General features: G+C 47.8%; 1 protein-coding gene across 5 annotated transcripts in view; it reads left to right on the top strand.

Moving 5' to 3' along the window:
* The window catches only part of LOC117357724 (cytochrome c oxidase assembly protein COX20, mitochondrial), a 79,353-nt gene extending 71,633 nt beyond the window's left edge, over positions 1-7,720 (top strand). For all 5 annotated transcript variants that reach the window (XM_033938710.1, XM_033938708.1, XM_033938707.1 and 2 more), the window contains one exon: positions 5,990-7,720. In XM_033938710.1, coding sequence (XP_033794601.1) covers positions 5,990-6,131 — 142 coding nt within the window. In that variant the 3' untranslated portion in view covers positions 6,132-7,720. The remainder of the gene's footprint in view (positions 1-5,989) is intronic.
* Positions 7,721-21,924: the final 14,204 nt, after the last annotated feature.

Genomic DNA, 21,924 nt, shown 5'->3' with positions numbered 1-21,924 from the left:
TCTATTGCAGATTTTGGTAAAGAGGCAAATCTTACCTGACAACCCTTCAGCAATATCATTTATAAAAATGTTAAAAAGAACAGGCCCAAGAACAGAACCTTGAAGCACACCATCGGTAACATCCCTTTCCTCAGAGTGATCTCCATTGATCACTACCCTCTGTTGCTTTCTACTCAACCAGTTCCTGACCCAGTCTGTCACTTTGGGACCCATCCCAAGGGCACTCAATTTATTTATTAGACGTTTGTGTGGAAAAGTCAAAGCCTATCCTAAAATCTAAATACACCACATCTCTATCCAATTCTCTGGTCACCAAGTCAAAGAATGTTCCAAGAAGTTTGCATGCAAATTATTTGCACAGAGGTCCCATCCGATCAGTCACTCTGAGTGACTGACACAGGCACAGAGCTGGTTTGGGAAAGCCCTAACAGCTGAGTGACAGGGGAAGCTCCAAAGCCTGCCACTCAACTGTTGGGGAATTTTTTTTTTTTTTTTTAAATGGCACAGATGTGTGTGTTACACATGCACAATATATGTCCACTTCCTCATGCCACCGGATGCTCCCCTGTACCTGTCTCAGAAGTTGAAAGCAGGAGGGATGCCTGGTCCTTCCTACTCTAAGATCCACCACTCCAAAATGGTGGGCTTTTCCCTTCCTGGTGCAATATGTGATGCATGGGGAGGAGATTAAGGCCCTGATTGACTCTGTCTAGAGAATGATACGGGGACATATTTTTCTCCATCCTCACGGGAACTGAATTTTCCCGTCCCATCCCCATGAGTTCTTTTCCTGTCCCTGCCCTATTCCTCTATCCTAAGCTCTATCCTCATCTACACAAGCCTCAAACACTTTAAAATCATAAGTGTTCGAGGCTTGTGTGGTTAAAGCAGAGCTTACAAGAATGGGACAGCAACAAAACTTGCAGGAGTGGGGAAAATTAGTTCCTGCAGGGACGGCAACAAATTTGTTCCTGTGTCATTCTCTAGCTCAGATGCCTAAGGCCCCTCCCCTTGTATTATATGATAAACTGTGAAGGGGAAGGCCTGCCATTTTGGAGTGGCAGGCCTTGCAGCAGGAACGACCGGGCATCCCTCCTACTGTCAACATCTGAGACAGGTACAGGGGAGGGGGGGCATGGTCAGGGTGCATGTGGTGATAGGGGGAGTGGGTATCCTTCCTGCTGAATTTTTTTGTTTTTGTTTTTAACAGAGGGGAGGGGTTGGTTGGGGGCCCTGGTGGGTGGGTTTTGCCACCGCAGGAGGAATGGGCATTCCTCCTGCCTCTTTTAGTACTGGGGTAGGGGGACATCTGTGCCTATAGAAAAAAATTGGATTGGAAAATCTGACCCTGAAAAGCCAACAGTAGACCTATCTGCAACTGTGTTACTGACAGGTCTGCCTGTTTTGTTTTTTTTTTTCATTTGATGCCTGGTGTGAATTCTCAATAGCAAGTTGTATTGCATTTCCTCCCTGACCATATACAACTATCTCTTCAGTCTCCAGCCCTTTGCATGGGACAGTGAAGTGTAAGGCAGATAGACAAGGGTGACCTGGTCGACATCGTATATCTGGATTTTCAGAAGGCATTCGACAAGGTTCCGTATGAACGACTACTTTGAAAAATTGCGAGCTATGGAATTGAGGGTGAAATACTCACGTGGATTAAAAACTGGCTGGCGCATATGAAACAGAAAGTAGGGGTAAATGGACAATACTCGGCCTGGAAAAGTGTCACGAGTGGAGTGCCGCAGAGTTCGGTGCTTGGACCCAGGCTCTTCAACATATTTATAAATGACCTGGAAATTGGTAAGACGAGTGAAGTGATTAAATTTGCAGATGATACGAAGTTATTCATAAAATTTGCGGACAACACAAAACTCTCCAGTAGGGTCAGACCTGTTGAAGAATGCAAAGAACTACAAGGAGACCTGGACAAACTGAGGGAGTGGGCAAATAAATGGCAGATGAGCTTCAATGTAAAGTCTTGCATATAAGGAAAGGGAACCCGATGTACAGCTACACGATGTAAGGGAGAGTACTGGGGGAAGGCAACCTAGAAAAAGACTTGGGGGTATTGGTGGACAAAACGATGAAGCCGGCAGCACAATGTGCAGCGGCCTCAAAGAAAGCGAACATAATGTTAGGCATTATCAAAAAAGGTATCACTACCAGAATGAAGGAAGTTATCTTGCCACTGTATCAAGCGATGGTGCGACCGCATCTGGAGTACTGCGTCCAGTACTGGTCGCCGTACCTTAAGAATGATATCGCGATACTCGAGAGGAGAGCAACGAGGATGATATAGGGCATGGAAAACCTTTCATATGTTGAACGGCTGGAGAGGCTGAGGCTTTTCACCCTGGAAAAGCGGAGACTTAGAGGGGACATGATAGAGACTTATAAAATCATGAGAGGCTTAGAGAAGGTGGAGAGGGACAGATTCTTCAGACTAGCGGGGACATAAAAAACAAGAGGTCATTCAGAAAATTTGAAAGGAGACAGATTCAAAACGAATGCTAGGAAGTTCTTCACTCAGAGGGTGGTGGACACCTGGAATGCGCTTCCGGGGGAGGTGATAGGACAGCGTACAATATTGGGTTTCAAAAAGGGATTGGACGACTTCCTGAAGGAAAAGAGGATTGCAGGGTATAGATAGAGGGCTGCAATAAAGGAAATTAAACGATTAGAGAATAAAAGATTTAGGTATAAGAGTACTTACAGGTCATGGACCTGGGGGGCTGCCACGGGTGCAGACTAGAGAGTTGCGCAGGGACAGAAATCCCACCCGTCCGCACCAAAGTCCCACCTGTCCCCACCCTTCCCTGTGAGGACTCCCACCCGTCCCCGCGAGGAATCCCCTACATCCTCGCCCATCCCTATAAACTACAGAAATAGTTATTTCATTTAATTATGCTACTGAATTAAAGGCTCTGGTAGAAACCCATTTAAAAATAAGCAAAAAGACTTTATTAATTTGGAAATATTAATTGGGAAGAATACATACTTTGTTAACGGGTTTCTACCAGAGCCTCTAATGTTTATAAATTTTTATCAACACAACTAATATACTACTTTATCTTGAAGCAAAAAAAAAAAAAAGAATTTTTTTCCTACCTTTGTTGCCTGGTTTCTGCTTTCTTCATGTTCTCATTCAATTCCTTCCATCCACTGTCTCTCTTCTCTCTGTGTCTTCCATTTGCTCTGTTACTGTGCCTCTCCCTTTCTCCCCCCTCCCAAATTGGTCTGGCACCCATCTTCTTCCCTCCGCTCCCCCCATAGTCTGGCATCTCTGTCTTCTTCCCTGCCAGCGTCTTCTCCCCACTTTCTCTTACCCATTTCCTTTCAGCGTCCTTCTTCCCCCCATCTTCCCCATGTCCTGTCAGGCAGCATCCTTCTCCCCCCTCTGCCTTCCCCATGTCCTTTCAGCGTCCTTCTCCCCCCCCCTGTCTTCCCATGTCCTTTCAGCGTCCTTCTCCACCCCTTTGTCTTCCCCATGTGCTTTCAGCGTCCTTCTCCCCCCTCTGTCTTTCCCATGTCCTTTCAGCGGCCTTCTCCCCCCCTGTTTTCCCCATGTCCTTTCAGCGGCCTTCTCCACCCCTTTGTCTTCCCAGTGCTTTCAGCGTCCTTCTCCCCCCTCTGTCTTTCCCATGTCCTTTCAGCGGCCTTCTCCCCCCCTGTTTTCCCCATGTCCTTTCAGCGTCCTTCTCCACCCCTTTGTCTTCCCCAGTGCTTTCAGGGTCCTTCTCCCCCCTCTGTCTTCCCCATGTGCTTTCAGCATCCTTCCCCCCCTCCTCCCGTTTTCCCCATGTCCTTTCAGCGTCCTTCTCCACCCCTTTGTCTTCCCCAGTGCTTTCAGCGGCCTTCTCCCCCCTCAATTTTACCCATTGCCCTTAAGCGTCTTTTCTTCTCCACTCCACCTTTCCTCCCTCCCTGCCCCTTACCTTTGTGGCGCTTCCCCACCCGACCGACAACAGAACAGGCCCGGTCGGACAAATCTCCCTTTCCTGTAGCCGCGAATCTAAATTACCTTCTTACAGCAGCTGGAGTAGTGAAGCTGCTGTAAGAGGTAATTTAGATTCGCGGCTACAGGGCAGGGAAGTTTGTCGGCCGGGCCTGTTGTCGGTCGATCGGGGGACCTGACCGGCTGTGCACATTCCCCGGGGCGAACCGACCCCTTCCCCCTCTTTCGTACGCCATTGCCTTCCTATCTGCCCTGCCGCATACAGCCGACCGGAAGTCTTCCTGATGTCAGCGCTGATGTCGGAGGAAGGGAGAGCTTTGCTTAAGCCCTCCCTCCGACGTCAGCGCTGACATCGGGAAGACTTACGTTGGCTGTGTGCTGCGACAGGGCAGGTAAGGAGGAGGAGACTACCCTCGCGGCTCGAGTGCACTGCGATCCAACCCCGCAGGAACCCCGCGACCCTCAGAGGCGTCCCCACGGGATCCCCACGACCCTAGGGGGCGTCACCACGGGATCCCCGTGACCCAAAGGGGGAACCCGCGGGATCCCCGTCATCCCCGTTCCCGTGCAGCTCTCTAGTGCAGACTGCTGGGCACGATGGACCTCTGGTCTGACCCGGCAGAGGCAATTCTTATGTTCTTATGTTATGTTCTTATTCAGAGTAGTGAAGACACAGGAGGATTGTGAAGACCTGCAACATGACATAAACACGCTCGAAAAATGGGCTGCGACATGGCAAATGAGGTTTAACGTGGATAAATGTAAGGTGATGCATGTCGGTAACAAAAATCTTATACATGAATACAGGATGTCCGGTGCAGTACTTGAAGAGACCTCCCAGGAAAGAAACTTGGGAGTACTGGTCGACAAGTCAATGAAGCCGTCCACGCAATGCGTGGCGAAAAGGGCGAACAGAATGCTAGGAATGATTAAGAAGGGGATCACGAACAGATTTGAGAAGGTTATCATGCCGCTGTACTGGTCTCCATATTTGAAGGACACAGTACTACTTGAAAGGGTCCAGAAAAGAGCGACTAAAATGGTTATGGGGCTGGAGGAGTTGCCATACAGTGAGAGATTAGAGAAACTGGGCCTCTTCTCCCTGGAAAAGAGGAGACAGAGGGGACATGATAGAAACATTCAAGATAATGAAGGGAATAGATTTAGGGCTCCTTTTATTAAGGTGTGCTACGGAGGTTAGCACGTCAGACATTTCATCACGCGCTGACCCCCATGGCAAGCCAAAAAACTAACACCTCATCAATGGAGGCGTTAGCGACTAGCACAGCAGGTGGTTTAATGCGTAGTATTCCGCGCGTTAAACCCCTTCCGTGCCTTGATAAAAGGACCCCTTAGTAGATAGAGGCTGATTGTTCACCCTCTCCAAGATAGAGAGAGGGAGAGAGCACACTCTAAAGTTAAAAGGGGATAGGTTCCGTACAAACGTAAGGAAGTTCTTCTTTATCCAGAGAGTGGTAGAAAACTGGAACTCTCTTCCGGATGCTGTTATAGGGGATTCAAGACAAAGTTAGGCAAGTTCCTGCTGAACCAGAATGTACGCACTAGTCTTTGACCTAAAGGCTGCCGCGTGAGCGGACTGCTGGGCACGATGGACCACTGGTCTGACCCAGCAGCGGCAATTCTTATGTTCTTATGTAATTGAGTCCTTTGTAAAACTATCCATTTATACAGTATATGGATGATTCATGTGTAATGCTGGAATTTCTATATGGAAATTATAAATAAGACTTCCATGTATATTGGATATACTTATATAGCATAGGAGAAACATGTCTATTTAGCTGGGAAGTAATCCTCAGGGTACCAAGATCTCAGCCCAAATTGAGTCTGACAGTAAATCTTGGGAGGAAAAGGTTCTGGATCCAAAATTAAAAGGCAGACAAACATGCTTATTTTTCTAAAGTTGGTGGTAACTATTAATACATTTAAAATCTCATAACCTATGTATATTTTGATGCACTATACCAAGACAAAATATTTGTGATATTGTTTGTTCTTTTCTTTTAGGTTATACTGCAGATACAATCATGCAAAACTAAGATTACAGCAGAAAATGATTCGTAAAGGAATGAAAAATAAGATCCTGTATGAAGGCACAAGCTTGGATCCTGACAGGAGGCAGAAAGATGATAATCAAGGCAACAATTAATAGCATTGAGGCCAAAGGAATGACTGTTACCAGGCCTTGCTAAAGTCTTTTCCTAGTCTACTCTTTAAAAAATACAATTCAAAATACATTAAAGTAGAAATTTTACTGATTTAAACATATTACTTTGAATATGAAAAACAGTTGTACAAATAGTCAAAAGGCAATTAAGAATATGCAACAAAATGATCTCCGATTACATAAGTCTTCACACCCTTTTACCCATTACTTGGGGTAGCCCTTTTTGCAGCAGTAACTCGTCATTTAAGGGTAAGTGTCTACAAACTTTGTTAATGGCCTCCACCCAACAATATCTCCGCTGAATGGATGGTACAGTTTTTTCTTGGCATAACAGCTCAAGCTCCGTCAGTTGGTTTAGGGATCTTCTGCACACTCCCGTCTTCAAGCCTTGCCTGAATATATTAAGATTCTAGGCTGGGCTTGCTGCTTGATACTGTTTTTGTTTTGTGCTTAGGATTTTTGTTTTGCTTGCTAAAAGATTTTTCTTCACTATCTGCCTGTAATTTGCACCATCCATCTTTCCCTGTCCTCACTTCTTTAAAGCATTGCTACAAGCTAATGATGCCACAGCCATGTGATGATGTTTTAGTGCTGTGTTAATGCTATGTATAACATAAAACAGAGGTCAGAGACCAATTAAGGGACACAGCTCACATGCAAAAGATTGTGTTTCTTTGCCAACACTAGCTTTCTTCAGCAAACTTCCCGACTCCCTCTCATTCAGGCCATGTTTGTGAAGTAATCTTTAAATTGTTAAATAGGCAACATTGTCCTCTATCATACTTTTAAAAAAAATCTAGGGTGCACAGTGGCTTCTCTCAGCAGTTTCCTTAATTCCTGGCTACAGATTTGGAAGGGACGGTCTAAGCACGAGTGTGTCTTGATGGTGCCAAACTGTTTCCACTTTGCAATGATGGATCTGACAGTGCCCCAATTAATTTTCAAGCACATTTAAGTTTTTTTATACCCTTCTTGAAGTGTGTGCCTTCTAATAATTACCCCCCCTTCCCCCCCAATTTTTAAGCAACTTGATGTTCTGGCATGTTTTTGACATTTGCTTACATTCAGTGGCGTACCTAGCATATGTGACACCCGGGGCTCATCATTTTTTGGCACCCCCCCCCCCCCATCTGTATGAAAAACATGATTTTTAGTAACAAGCCACACGTCACACATGAGTACCTAGGAAAAGAACATAAGGAGTGCCTCTGCTGGGTCAGTCCAGAGGTCCATCGTGCCCAGCAGTCCGCTCGCGCAGCAACCCATCAGATCTTGGACCTGTTTAGTAGTCCTCTATCTGTACCCCTCTATCCCTTCAATCCTTTTTTTTTTATCCTACCTTATCTATATCCTTCTAACTGTACCCTTCTTCATCCTATATCTTCCCTATCTATATCCTTCAATAACTTCTTCTTTCAAGAATTTATCCAATTTCTCCTTGAAACCCTATCACACCTTCCGGAAGCGCATTCCAGGTATCCACCACCCTCTGAGTGATGAAGTACTTCCTGGCATTGGTTTTTACATATGCAGTGAGCAGTACAACATCAATACACCCATTGTAAAACTAAACAAGCCAGACTAGTACAGATCAATCCTACACCATCAATCCTAACAGAAAACCATGTCTTATCCCAGGACAAGCAGGCAGCATATTCTCACATGTGGGTGACGTCATCTACGGAGCCCCAGCGCGGACAGCTTTTCAAGCAAACTTGATTGAAGTTTCAAGTTTGCTACACTTCACCACGCATGTGCATGCCTTCTCGCCCACTAGAGGGCGCATCCCACCTCATGGTCCTCAGTTCAGTGTTTTCCGCGGAGCCAGAAGCTCTGCTATTTTTGCCTTCTGTCGCCGCGTCCGGTGTTTTTTCTTCGGTCGTGGTACTTGCTTTCTTTTTCTTTTAGTTTTCTACGTCTTTGACTCAAAAAAAAAAATAAAAATAAAGTTTTTCTGTCGGCTCCGGGGGCTCCCGTGAGCCGCGACCCGGCCTCCTTGTCGGTCGGTTCGGTTTTCATGTCCCGTCCCTTGACGGGTTTCAAAAAGTGCACCCGGTGTGAGAGGTTACTATCTATCACTGACCCCCACCGGTGGTGCTTGCTCTGCCTTGGACCCGAGCATCCGACTGACTCCTGCGATCGGTGCTCCACTTTTCAGGCCAGAGCGCTCCGTCGACGCCGCACCAGGATGGCGGAGCTTTTTGCAGTTGACTCCGCGCCCGGGAAGGCCTCGACGTCGGCTTCGGCCCCGGCCTTGACTTCGGCCTCGGCGCCCTCGGCTTCGCCGCGTCCCTCGGCCTCGGCCTCGACGCCTGCGACCAAACCTGCCTCGGGTAAGTCCTCTTTTCCATCCCCGACTCCAGGGTCATCGAAGAAGCCATCCTCGAGCTCCTCTGCGGTGGGTGGGTCGTCCTCGGCCCCGCCTCGGACTCCGGCCACTAATGCCCCGAGGGAATACTCGAGACCGAGGTCGCCCTCCAGGGAGCATCCCCCGGCCTCGGACCTGCCTACCATGGTCGGGATCCCGGCGTTCCAGGACCTACTCCGAGCATTGATTTCCTCGGAGCTGTCTGGCGCCCTCAAACATCTGCAGCGGGCTGCGACCTCGACTGCTTTGACCTCGGGGGCGCCGACCTCGGCGACCTCGGTCTCGACTCCCTCGGTCTCGGGTACTGGGGCACCACCGACCTCGACCTTGCCCTCGACCTCGGGGGCCCCGCCTGAGAGCAGCGTACGGCCCCGGGACAAGGTCCGCAGAGTGAGACGGATTTCCTCCTCCTCGAGGTCCTCCCGGGATTCCTCGCCCTCGGGCTGGCCTCGGGCGAGGCGTCGCCCGAGGAAGCCTAAGCGGTCGCGAGGCTCTCCTCGGCGACGTGCTCGCTCATCGCCGCTCGGGGGCGAGGTCTTGCGGGTCTCGGAGCTTCGCCTCGATAACCCGAGGCTTCTCCGTTCCCCTGCGAGAGGGGGTTCTCGTGACTCCTCGCCGAGGAAAAGGGGGCGTGCCTCGGTCCCTCGGACGCCTGGGACTTCTCCCAGAGGTTCTTCAAGGCGGAGACGTTCCCCGACCCCCTCGAGGCCATTGGATCTGGCCTCATGGGGCTCGGGGTCCGGTAGGGAACCACGCTATTCTCACGAGGCTTCCCCCTTCTGTTCGGCGGAGAGGTCGAGAACTCCCTCGCCGCCTGCCAGACCGTCCTCCTTCTCCAGCTTTGTGCAGGACATGGCGCGTGCCTTGGGTCTGGACCTCATGGCTGGATCTCAATATACTAAAGAGTTCCTCGAGGAGCAGGACCTTACCACTCCACCAAGGGAATCCCCTCGGCTGCCCTTGAATAAGGTCCTTCATCAGACCTTACTTAAGAACCTGGCTTCACCTCTTACAGTCACGGCGGTCCCGTCCAAGATGGAGTCCAAATATAGGACGATTCCACCCAAGGGTTTTGAGAAGGCTCAACTCTCCCACCAGTCCTTACTGGTCGAGTCTGCGCTCAAAAAGACGCAACCCTCCCGAGTTTCTGTGGCGGTCCCGCCCGGCAGGGAGGGTCGGACCCTGGACAAGTTTGGTCGTCGCCTCTATGCGAATTCCTTCATGGCAACCAGGGTTTTAAATTATGCCTTTACCTTTTCATCCTATCTGCGTGGCATGGTAAAGGATCTGCCCCAATATCGCGAATCCTTGCCGGACTCCCGCAAGGAAGGGTTTGACAGGTTTATGTCCAACCTGTCTCAATTGCGCCTGTACCTTTTTCATGCGGTGTACGATACGTTTGAGCTGGTATCGAGGGTGTCGGCTTTCGTGGTAGCTATGCGCTGGTTGGCGTGGCTACGCACCCTCGATATGGACCCAAACCTACAAGAACGCCTTGCGGACTTACCTTGCGTGGGGTCCGAATTGTTTGATGAATCCCTGGAGGCGGCGACCAAACGGCTCTCGGAACAGGAGCGCTCGTTGGCCTCCTTGGTCCGACCGAAACCTCGAGCCACGCCGCAGAAACCCTTCCGGCCTCCCCCGAGGCGGTACCCTCAAAAGTCGACCCCGGCTTTTTCTAGGCCACCGCCTCGGCGCCCCCCTCGACAGGGCAGAGGGGGACAAACCAAAACTCCAGCGCAGGGTCCTGCCAAGCCAGCGCCGTCCTTTTGACGGGCTAGGCGGATGGGGCCGGCCCCCCTCCGCGATCGCGCCGGACCCCCTTCCCATAGGGGGTCGACTCCGGTCCTTTTACGCGGCTTGGACCGAGATAACATCCGACGCTTGGGTGCTCCGGACCGTCTCCGAGGGCTATTCTCTCAACTTTTGCTCTGCGCCGCCGGAACAGCCACCGGGGGCTTGCCCATACAATCGGACCCAGCTCCCCATCCTCATGGCCGAGGCCAGGGCCTTGTTGAAGCTTCGGGCGGTGGAACCTGTACCCCCCGACCAGCGGGGGCGGGGGTTTTACTCCCGTTACTTTTTGGTCCCCAAAAAGACCGGGGACTTGCGTCCCATTCTAGACCTCAGGAAGCTCAACAAGTTCCTGGTCCGGGGGAAGTTCCGGATGTTGTCACTTCCGATATTGTATCCTCTCTTGGAGGAAGGGGACTGGATGTGCTCCCTGGACCTGAAGGAAGCGTACACCCATGTTCCGGTGCATCCCGCCTTCCGCAAATTCTTACGGTTCCAGGTGGGCGAGCTACACCTACAGTACAGGGTCCTCCCCTTCGGCCTGGCTTCGTCCCCTCGAGTCTTCACGAAGTGTATGGTGGTAGTCGCTGCAGCCCTGAGGTCTCGGGGGCTTCAGGTCTTCCCTTACCTGGACGATTGGCTGATCAAGGCCCCGACCAGGGAGGGGGTTATCTCAGCGACCCTACAGTCTATCGCCTTCCTTCAGCGACTAGGGTTCGAAGTGAATTTTCCCAAGTCACAGTTGTGCCCGGCCCAATCACTTCAGTTCATAGGCGCAGTGCTGGACACTGTTCGCCTCCGTTCATTCCTCCCTCCTCCTCGTTTGGAGGCTTTGGTTCGGTTGGGCCGTCTAATCTCTCAGCTTCCTGTGGTGTCGGCTCAGCGCATGATGATGCTTCTGGGCCACATGGCGTCTACGGTCCACGTCACTCCATTCGCCAGACTGCACCTGAGAATTCCTCAATGGACTCTGGCCTCAGTGGCGCCAGGAGTGCGATCCTGTCTCTCGTCGCATGGCAGTGACTCCTTCTTTGAGACGTTCGCTCCGTTGGTGGACCGACTCTTCGAATCTTTCCGGAGGTTTGCTCTTTCTCGTCCCTCCTCATCACAAAGTTCTGACCACGGACTCCTCGGAGTACGCGTGGGGGGCCCACATCGACGGTCTGCGGACCCAGGGACTGTGGTCGGCGGAGGATCGCCGCTGTCACATCAATGTGTTGGAGCTTCGTGCCATTTTTCTGGCGGCTCGAGCGTTCTGCCACCTGCTCCGAGATCAAGTAGTCCTAGTGCGAACGGACAACCAGGTGGCCATGTATTATGTGAACAAGCAGGGTGGGACAGGCTCTTGGTCCCTTTGCCGGGAAGCTCTGCGCCTTTGGGAATGGGCAATCTCCCAGAACATCTTCCTACAGGCGGTCTATATCCAGGGAGAACGGAACTGCTTGGCAGACAAACTCAGTCGGCTTCTCCAGCCGCACGAGTGGTCACTCAACTCCAGAGTCCTACGCGACGTCTTCGACTGCTGGGGGACTCCGCAGGTGGATCTGTTTGCCTCCCCGGAGACTCGCAAACTTCCCCTGTATTGTTCTCGGATGTACTCCCTGGACCGTCTAGAAGCGGATGCCTTTCTTCTCGACTGGGGAGGGAGGTTCCTTTACGCGTTTCCTCCTTTTCCCCTGATCTTGAGGACGTTGGTTCGTCTCAAATCATCCAGAGCCACTATGATTCTCATTGCGCCTCGGTGGCCTCGTCAACACTGGTTCTCCCTGCTTCTTCAACTCAGTGTCAGGGAGCCTCTGCTACTGCCTGTGTTTCCCTCTCTGCTATCTCAGAGTCGGGGTTCGCTGTTGCATCCCAATCTTCAGTCCTTACACCTGACCGCTTGGTTCCTTTCCCCTTGACTTCGGTCCAGGTTTCTCAGTCGGTGAGGGAAGTTTTGGAAGCCTCGCGCAAGGTCTCAACCAGGCTTTGTTATTCCCAGAAATGGACCAGGTTTTCCTCCTGGTGCTCCTCGCGTCATCTGGACCCGGATTCGGTTCCGGTGTCTTCGGTGCTGGACTACTTGTTACATCTGTCTAATTCCGGCCTGAAGACGACATCTGTTCGGGTGCATCTCAGTGCCATTTCTGCTTTCCATCGTCACTTGGACGGACGTTCTCTTTCGCTTCATCCTCTGGTGACACGTTTCATGAAGGGTCTAATAAATGTTTGTCCCCCTCTGAAGCCTCCTCCCGTAGTTTGGGATTTGAATGTTGTCTTAGCTCAACTGATGAAACCTCCCTTTGAGCCTATCGACAAGTCTCTCCTGAAATTTCTTACTTGGAAAGTGGTATTTCTGATTGCCCTCACGTCTGCTCGACGGATTAGTGAGCTGCAAGCTTTGGTTGTGGACCCGCCTTTCACTGTGTTTCATCATGACAAGGTGGTTCTCCGCACCCATCCTAAATTTTTACCTAAGGTTGTGTCTGATTTCCACCTCAATCAGTCCATTGTCCTTCCTGTGTTCTTTCCTAAGCCCCACTCCCATCCTGGCGAGACGGCGCTCCAAACGCTTAACTGTAAGAGGGCGTTGGCATTTTATCTCCAACGTACCAGGTCTCATCGGAAGGTTCCTCAATTGTTTTTGTCCTTTGATCCTAATCGTTTGGGACATCCTGTTTCCAAGCGCACCTTGTCCAACTGGTTGGCTGCTTGTATTTCTTTTTGCTACGCTCAGGCTGGTCTTACGCCCCCGGGTCGAGTCACGGGGCATAAGGTCCGGGCGATGGCAGCTTCGGTTGCTTTCCTCCGATCTACTCCTGTGGAGGACATATGTAAAGCTGCCACTTGGTCTTCGGTTCATACGTTCACCTCCCACTACTGTCTGGATGCTTTGTCCAGAAGCGACGACCGTTTTGGCCAGTCGGTGTTACGTAATCTGTTTTCCTAAATTGCCATCCTCCCACCTGCCCTTTTTGGTTGGCTTGGAGGTCACCCACATGTGAGAATATGCTGCCTGCTTGTCCTGGGATAAAGCACAGTTACTTACCGTAACAGGTGTTATCCAGGGACAGCAGGCAGATATTCTCACAACCCGCCCGCCTCCCCGGGGATGGCTTCTTTGCTAGTGATGGAACTGAGGACCACGAGGTGGGATGCGCCCTCTAGTGGGCGAGAAGGCATGCACATGCGTGGTGCAGTGTAGCAAACTTGAAACTTCAATCAAGTTTGCTTGAAAAGCTGTCCGCGCTGGGGCTCCGTAGATGACGTCACCCACATGTGAGAATATCTGCCTGCTGTCCCTGGATAACACCTGTTACGGTAAGTAACTGTGCTTTTCGAACACACAGAACACGGAAAATACCTTCGCCTAGTATGGAATATGTAATCACAAACTAACCCCTCACTCTTACAAAATTGTAGTATGAATTTTAGCCACAGTGGTAACAGCTCTGACGCTCATAGAATTCTGAGCATCAGAGCTGCTACCACCACTGCTGGCGCTAAAAAACGCTCCACAGTTTTGTAAAAGGGGGGATAAAATAGAAATACATAGACAAAGGTTAAATTGAACCAGCAGGACTCTGCATACAATGCAACACCACAGAAACAGTGACACATGTCTCCTAAAGCAACAAATAAATAGAAAATTTTTGTTCTACCTTTGTCTTCTCTGGTTTCTGCTTTCCTCATCTTCTTGTTACTCTCTTCCTTCCATCCACTGTCTGCCATCTCTCTGCCCCTATATGGCATCTTCTCTCCTTCTATGCCTCTTCCAGAAACTGTATACCTCCCCCTTCCATCTCTCCTTTCACCCCCCTTGGTCTGGCATCTCTCTCCTCTCCTTCCCTCTCCCACACCTCTCTTCTGCAATCCCTTTCTTCCCTCATTTTCCTTTTCAATTTATTTTCTGCATCCATCTAGATTGTTCTTACTACCCTCTCATCAATTTCCTTTTTTACTGTCTACCTACAGCTTGCCACCTCTTTCCCTCACCCCTCCAGTATTTCCCTAACTCATTCCTTTTCCCCCATCATGTGCCCTCCTTTTATTTTCCCCTCCTTCATCATCTGCCCTCTTCTCTCTCCCCACTTCCATCATCTGCCCCTTCTCTATCTTTCCCCCCACTTCCATCATCTGCCCTCTTCTCTCTCTTTCTCCCCACTTCCATCATCTGCCCTCTTCTCTCTCCTTCTCTCCACTTCCATCATCTGCCCCTTCTCTCTCTTTCCCCCCTCCTTCCATCATCTGCCCTCTTCTCTCTCCCCACTTCCATCATCTGCCCCTTCTCTCTCTTTCCCCCCACTTCCATCTTCTGCCCTCTTCTCTCTCCCCCCTTCCAATATCTGTCCCCTTCTCTCAATCTCTCCATCCACCACAGGCCCATCTTTCTCCTTCACCTTTCCGATTTTGGCAACAAGATCGGCAAGGCCCCCCCCCACGATGACACTGAGCGGCATTGGCGCCCCCCCCCACGACAGCACTCAAGTTTGGCCTCCTCCCAGCATCAGCAGAACTTCAGATTGGCAACAGGTGCTCAGTCAAAAGCTTCCCCTGACTCAGCTTCCTGTTTCCGCCCAGGCAGTTCAGTCAGGGGAAGCTTTTGACTGAGCACCTGTTGCCGATCTGAAGTTCTGCTGATGCCGGGAGAAGGAGGCCGAACTTGAGTGCTGTCATGGGGCAGGGGGGCGCCGATGCCACTCAGTGCCTTCATGGAGGGGAGGGCGCCGATGCTGCTGAGTGCCGTCGCAGCCCAGGAATTTTCCGGACCTGTCCGGCTGTGCAGCCCCCCTAAGGCTGCACCCGGGGCAGACCTCCCCCCTGGTACACCACTGCTTACATTTATTTGCTTCAAAATTTATATCATAAGAAAAAAAAAAAACCAACAGTTTAATTCATTATCCAGCAGTCTTTGAATCACCTGAACAATTGTAATTGGATACAGGTGGGCTCTTTAATTTAAAAGTCAGCTTTATTAAGGCTGTTTTTTGGAAATGGAGGTAATCTGAGTTTGCTGTGACAGAGTGTGAAGTTGGAGTTTTTTTTTTTACAATTTACCCCCTCCTTTACCAACACGTAGCATGGGTTTTAGTGCCAGCAACTGCTCCGAAGCTCATAGAATTTCTTTGAGCAGCTGCCGGCGCTAAAACCCACACTACACATTAGAAAAGGAAGGGGTTAGTTTATGATGAAGTTTTAACACTTAAACAAAGCTCTACAACTAAATGTGCTTATCAGCATTTCCAATTCAACACCTCTTCCACATTAACTCTAAGGAAAGGAAATAAACAAAAGCAACTCCCCAGGTAGAAGAAGTCATTCATAAGTCAGGAACTGTAGAATGAGGTTAACATATATGAGAGGTTTTCAGACAAAGTCCAAGTAGCATTGAAAAGAATTCCAACACATCTCATAAGTTGTTGCTCAATTTAACCGCTTGGTTGTTAGTTTTTCTATTAAAAGAACATAATGAAGCTTCTTGTGCAACTTCTCTATTGAGGGGGGGTGAAATTTTTTGTAATTTAGATTCTTGTTAATTATTTTTTTAGATATTTCTATAATTGCTGTTTTTTTTGTTAAAGTGTGGAATATATTATATAAATCAATGCCATGAATCATGTAATGCATTTGACTTTAATTTATTTAACAACAGCAAGTAAAAATAAGAAGTACAGGGTTGTGAAGATTGTGCAGTGGATGGTAAATGTATATGAATCATGTCTGGTTTTTCATAAACTAACACAATAAATGACAGATTAAGTCCTGTGTGTGTAGCACAGTGGTTAAAACTACACAGCCTCAACACCCTGATGTGGGTTCAAATCCGTGCTACTGCTTGTGACCCTGGGTAAGTCACTTAATCCCCTTGTTGCCCCAGGTACATTAGATAGATTGTAAGCCCGCTGGGACAGATGGAAAAAATGCTTGAGAACCTGAATAAATTCATGTAAACCTTTCTGAGCTCCCTTGGGAGAGCAGTATAGAAAAATGAATGAATAAATAAGTGGTCCATCTAGTCTGCCCAACACTAACCCACATTATTAATTCATGATTAAATTGTCTTTCTTTGACTTTTCTGGGACAGACTATAGGAGTCTGCCTAAGACTGTTCTAGAGTTGCTATCAAGCTCACTCCAGCCTATCCAAATCATCTTGTCATTTGTGGGAAACAGACCATAAAAGTCTGTCCTCGTATTCCAAATTACTGGTTTCCATTGAGCCTTCTCCCAGTCCATTCTATACTAAACTGCTATATTTTGACACAGACCACGCAAGTCTGCCCAGGATTGGCCTTAGTTCTGTGCACCTTCTAAATTCCATTTGTTAATTTATTTTTGTTGTTATACTATTTATTTTCTAATTAGAGATCCTCTGTGTTCATCCCATGCTTTTTTTCTCTAATTATAATCAGTACTTCTGGTAGCTGAAGATCCTGGAAGACATTTCACTGTGTTCCAAGGTTAATGCCTCTGATAATGGAATTCCTTAGCAGAAATAATTTTCTGGTTTGACCTTTTCTGTTTGTGGGTTGGGGGATGCTTTTCTTCTTGAGCTATTGTCAATTGTTTGTTTTTTTCCCTAGAGCAAATGAATGGTGGAGGGGATAAAAATTGTAAGGGTGAATATTTCTGTGCGATATGTCGTAGTCTACCTCAGTGTTTTTCAACCTTTTTTGGGCAAAGGCACACTTGTTTCATGAAAAAAATCACGAGGCACACCACCATTAGAAAATGTTAAAAAATTTAACTCTGTGCCTATATTGACTATATATAAAGTAATTCTCTTGAATAGGAATCAAATAAACACAAAGAAAGTATTTTATAATTACTTTATTATGAAATATTAAGTAAACAGAATAGTGAAAAATTATAAAATACTTTATTCAGTGTGAAACCTGGGCCTGTTTGGCTGAACACAAAGCTGATATTCTGGCTGGAATCGAAGAAAGACACACACGTAGCTCTTCGTCAACAGCCGTTCCCTTCACCGCCCCGTCACCGTCACCGCCATCCCTTTCACCGCCCCGTCACCGTCCCTGCTGCATCCATATAAGCCTTAGTACTGTAATATTTAGCTTATTCCTTTCTTATAAATCAAAGTTCCTGCTGCTGAACTAGAGAAAGAGATGTTCAGCTGGCAGGGCTTTGTTTATAAATTTTTATCAACACAACTAATATACTATTTTATCCTAAAGCAAAAAATAAATAAATAAATATAATTTTTTTTTTCTACCTTTATTGTCTGGTTTCTGCTTTCCACATCTTCTCATTCAATTCCTTCCATCCACTGTGTGTCTTCTCTCTACGTCTTCCATTTGCTGTTACTGTGCCTCTCCCTTCACCCCCCCCCAATTGGTCTAGCACCCATCTTCTTCCCTCCGCTCCCCCATAGTCTGGCATCTGTCTTCTTCCCACTCTGTCTTCCACATTTCCATTCGGGGTCTGTTCCTCTCCACCCTCCTTCAATGTCTGTCCTATTCCTTTCCACCACCACCCTTCCCTCCCTCCTTTACCATCTGTTCCTTTCTACTACCCTTCAGCTCCTCTCACGTGGCTTATCTATCTACCTTCCTCCCTCTTATTTTCATGGCACGTTACAATGTAATTTGTGCAAGCCACTGGAGCCTGCGAGCTCGGTCCCTGTCCCATCCCCACAAACCATCTCGCTTCTGTGCTCCTATTTTCTCCATTTCTAATATCTCCCCTATGTATCTGTCATTGCCCCCCCCCCTGTGTCCATATACCATCCCCATGGCATGTCCCCTTTATGTCTCTGTCCCTATGCCCCATGCACATAATTTCCCCTCTTTGTTACCTTCCTGTGTCCAGATTTCCCCTATCTTCCTCTTCCATACCAGTGTGTCTCTTCTTTTCAACCCCATCTAGCTTTTTTCCCTCTTTCTTCCCCCCCCCCTGCTTCTAGCATCTGGCTCACCTGCCTGTCCTTCCCTTTCTTTCCTGCTGTGGGTTTTTCTTTCCGTCTTCATCCCCTTGGCCCAGAATCCTTTTCCCTTTCACTCCCTCCTTCCAATTTGAGCCGGGAACACGAGCGATCGCATGGTCCCCGCAGCCACCACTCGCCTGCCCAATCGATCCTACTGTTTAGCCAGCTCTCTCCCTTCGCCTCACCTTAGTTTGTAGGTTTTGTTTTTCGGCGACATGCACGCTTTCCCAAAGAGCCGCGCACGCGCGGCTGCTCAGTGTTCAATCTTCTGCTCTGCTGCAACTTCCTGTTTCCGGTTGCGTCAGAGCAGAAGATCGAAACTGAACAGCAGCGGGGACCGGGGGAGTCTCATGGGAGCGCGTGCGGGACCCGGCCTGAGGCCTAATCAGTGTCTGCACCGTACGGCACACCAGGCAACATCTCGCGGCACACTAGACAGCGGTTGAAAAACACTGGTCTACCTAAGCCTACTGGGACCTGTCTATTTCTGAGTTGTTTTATTCTTTGAGATAGCGATGGTAAATTGGTATGATTCTGTATGGTAATTGAAGCTGCTTTAATTGCATCCAGTTTCTAAGTTTACTGAGTTCCTCTTTAATACTAGCAAGCTGAAAACAGATGTGACAAGCCTTAAACCTCTAGATCAGTAGTCTCAAACTCACAGCCCAGGGACTGCATATGGCCCGCCAGGTACTATTTTGAGGCCCTCGGTATGTTTATCATAATCACATAAGTAAAATAAAAGTTTCTTGATCATATGTCTCTTTAGCTATAAATTACAATATTATTATTAAGACTTAGCCAAAAGGAAATATTTATAAAGTTTTACTTCATACAAAATTATCATTTCTTTAATAAAACATTAACTATTTTATCTGCGGCCCTCCAAGTACCTACAAATCCAAAGTGTGGCCCTGCAAAGGGTTTGAGTTTGAAACCACTGCTCTAGATGGTGTGCCTTGGAACTAAAGCACCTCAATGATTACACTGACTAGAAGGCATTGTGATTGCATGAAATGGGTATTAACTGAGTATTCTTAGAGACAAGCAATGCAACACTGTTTGTGATAAAATCAATTTCTACTTGAAATCTTTTTTCCCTTCACATCCAAACACTCCCAATAAATATGGAGCTCATAATCAAAACTTAAATACGTTTAAAAACCTGCGCAAGTCAGCACTTGAACGATCTAAAAGACAGGTCATCCAAGTGCCAATAATTGAAATGGCTTTTTGTACGTATCCATGGACATTTTAGGCCTCTGAAGCCCGCTGTGTGCCCAAAGCTGAAAGGGGCATTTTTGGAGGAGTGGTTAGGGCAGGATATGGGCTGACTTAGTTCTGCAGGGATAATCGAATGTTTGATGAGACTGCCTAGGTGAAACTTATATGTTGTGAGATGATGTAAAGACAGTATATGTGCCCAAAAGGTATCGAAAGTGACCAAATAACCACTGTAGAGAAAGTAGACCCCCCACACACTCCCCTCGTGATCACTGACTCTGTTACATCCCCACAAAGTTCAGAATAAAAACATACATACCTGCCTCCCGAGCATTAGTACCTGGCATAGGAAAGCCTAGTAGAACTGCACAGAGGTGGCTTAAGTAGTCTGGGGGATGGGCTAGTGAAACCATAGGAGGACCCAGGCCCATAAGCAACTCTAACCACTACATTCATGGTGAAAAATGTGAACCCACCAAAACCCTACTATACTGCCATATAGATACCACCTAAAGCCATATGGACTATTGGGATTGTAGAAAGGTAGGTATGGTGGGTTTTTGGGGGGCTCACCATAACCTATAAGGGAGTTCTGGTGAGATGTTTATGTGGCAACCTGTAAGGTACCCCACTGTTCATATGCAGTCTTGCATGAACAATGGAGAAATGCCACGTGGACAAGCAGGTGTAAAATGTGGCATGCAGGCAGTTGCTTCTCTCATCTGTGTGCAGAGCTTTGTCGTAGTCCTGTGCCTCCTCAGAAGATAGGCATGCAATTGTGCATATGTGAGCTCCCATCAATGTAAGTGAGCAAGCAAGCAGGAAGAGACATTTCATAGTTGATGATGAAATCCAGGGATAGTAGGGTGGATGTGTCCTGGATAGTGATAAGCAAGCAATTCTTGGAATAAGCCACAAGGAGCCAGTCATTGAGGTAGGAAAAAAAGTGCTACTGCTTGCATAGTTATGCTGCTAGTAATGCTAATCACTTCAGGAAGACTAATGGTGCTGAAAAAGACCAAAAGGTATAACCTTGTACTGGTAGTTGAGGAACATGAAGCAAGTTTCGAGTTTATTTGATTAAACACCTATCCAAAATACTAAGCGTTGTACAATAATAATTAAAACATTAACAAAAGTACACAGAGACTAACAATTTTAACATACTTCGGGTTTGTTTGTTTTTTATTATCAATCTACAAGGACACAATAGGAAAAGGGGGGGAGAACTACAATATTTATTAAGAAAAGATAACAGCAAAGGAAAGAACAGTGGGATGGGAAAAAAATCAAGAGTAACTGGACTTGAAACGAATAGTCAATTGTAGGCATCTTTAAAAAAGAAACATTTTAAACTATTTTTGAATTTCTGTAAATTGTGTTCAGATCGTATATATATAGGAAGAGAATTCCAAATTGTGGGGGCGGATACTGAAAAGATTATATTACATCGAGTGCCTATTATTCTTAAGGATGGGATATTAAGAATATGCTGTGAGGTGGATCTTAGAGCTCTCGGAGGGTCATATGGAATAAGAAGTCTGTCAATAAATGCTGGGACATGTGTTTGTATGGTTTTGAAGGTTAGAAGTGCTATTTTATATGTTATTCTATATATGATGGGTAACCAGTGAGCTTTTTGTAGAAGAGGGGTGACATGATTAAAACTAACCTACCCCTCCTTAAAAGGCATCTCCCTTGTTGGTAAACTTGGCTCTTCCCTCCCTTTCAGAATCACTCAGCTCTGGAACAGTCTCCCTTATCCTCTCCGCAATTTGAGCCCCCTTCTACCATTCCGTAAGCATCTGAAGACCTGGCTCTTCTCCAGAACGTAACCCCGTCCCGCTCCTGGCACTCTCACACCAACCTCTCTTCTCTCATACTTATATAATTCCACTGGAGTTCCGTTCCTTCCCTAACCATGTAAACCGTGTCGAGCTCCATCTGCGGAGATGATGCGGTATATAAACCCAAGATTTAGATTAGATTAGATTAGATGATCATATTTATTTGAACCTGATATGTTTGATAGCTGTATTTTGAATCAATTGTAGACGTTTTATATCCTTTAGGTTTATCCCTTTCAGTAGAGAATTACAGTAATCACGGACTCACATGGGTGGGATATGGCTATACCGGGCTACAATCTACTTCATCAGGACAGAGAGGGCAGGTTAGGAGGGGGGGGGGTAGATCTATACATTAAAGAGGACATCAAAACCACCAGGATCACAGATGTCAAGTACACCGGGGAGTCCCTCTGGGTAAACCTGGCAAGAGGCAGAGAAAAATGCCTGTATCTAGGTGTGGTATACAGACCCCCAAGACAACTGGAAGACATGGACGCAGAATTAATTGAAGACATAGAGAATATCACTCTACGAGGAGAAGCTGTACTGCTAGGGGACTTCAATATGCCTGATGCAGACTGGAACTCATTTTCAGCGACAACCAGCGGTAGCAGGA

The sequence above is a fragment of the Geotrypetes seraphini genome, chromosome 3, assembly GCF_902459505.1.
Source record: "Geotrypetes seraphini chromosome 3, aGeoSer1.1, whole genome shotgun sequence".
In the NCBI taxonomy this organism is placed as follows: domain Eukaryota; kingdom Metazoa; phylum Chordata; class Amphibia; order Gymnophiona; family Dermophiidae; genus Geotrypetes; species Geotrypetes seraphini.
This window is presented reverse-complemented; position numbering and strand designations above follow the sequence as displayed.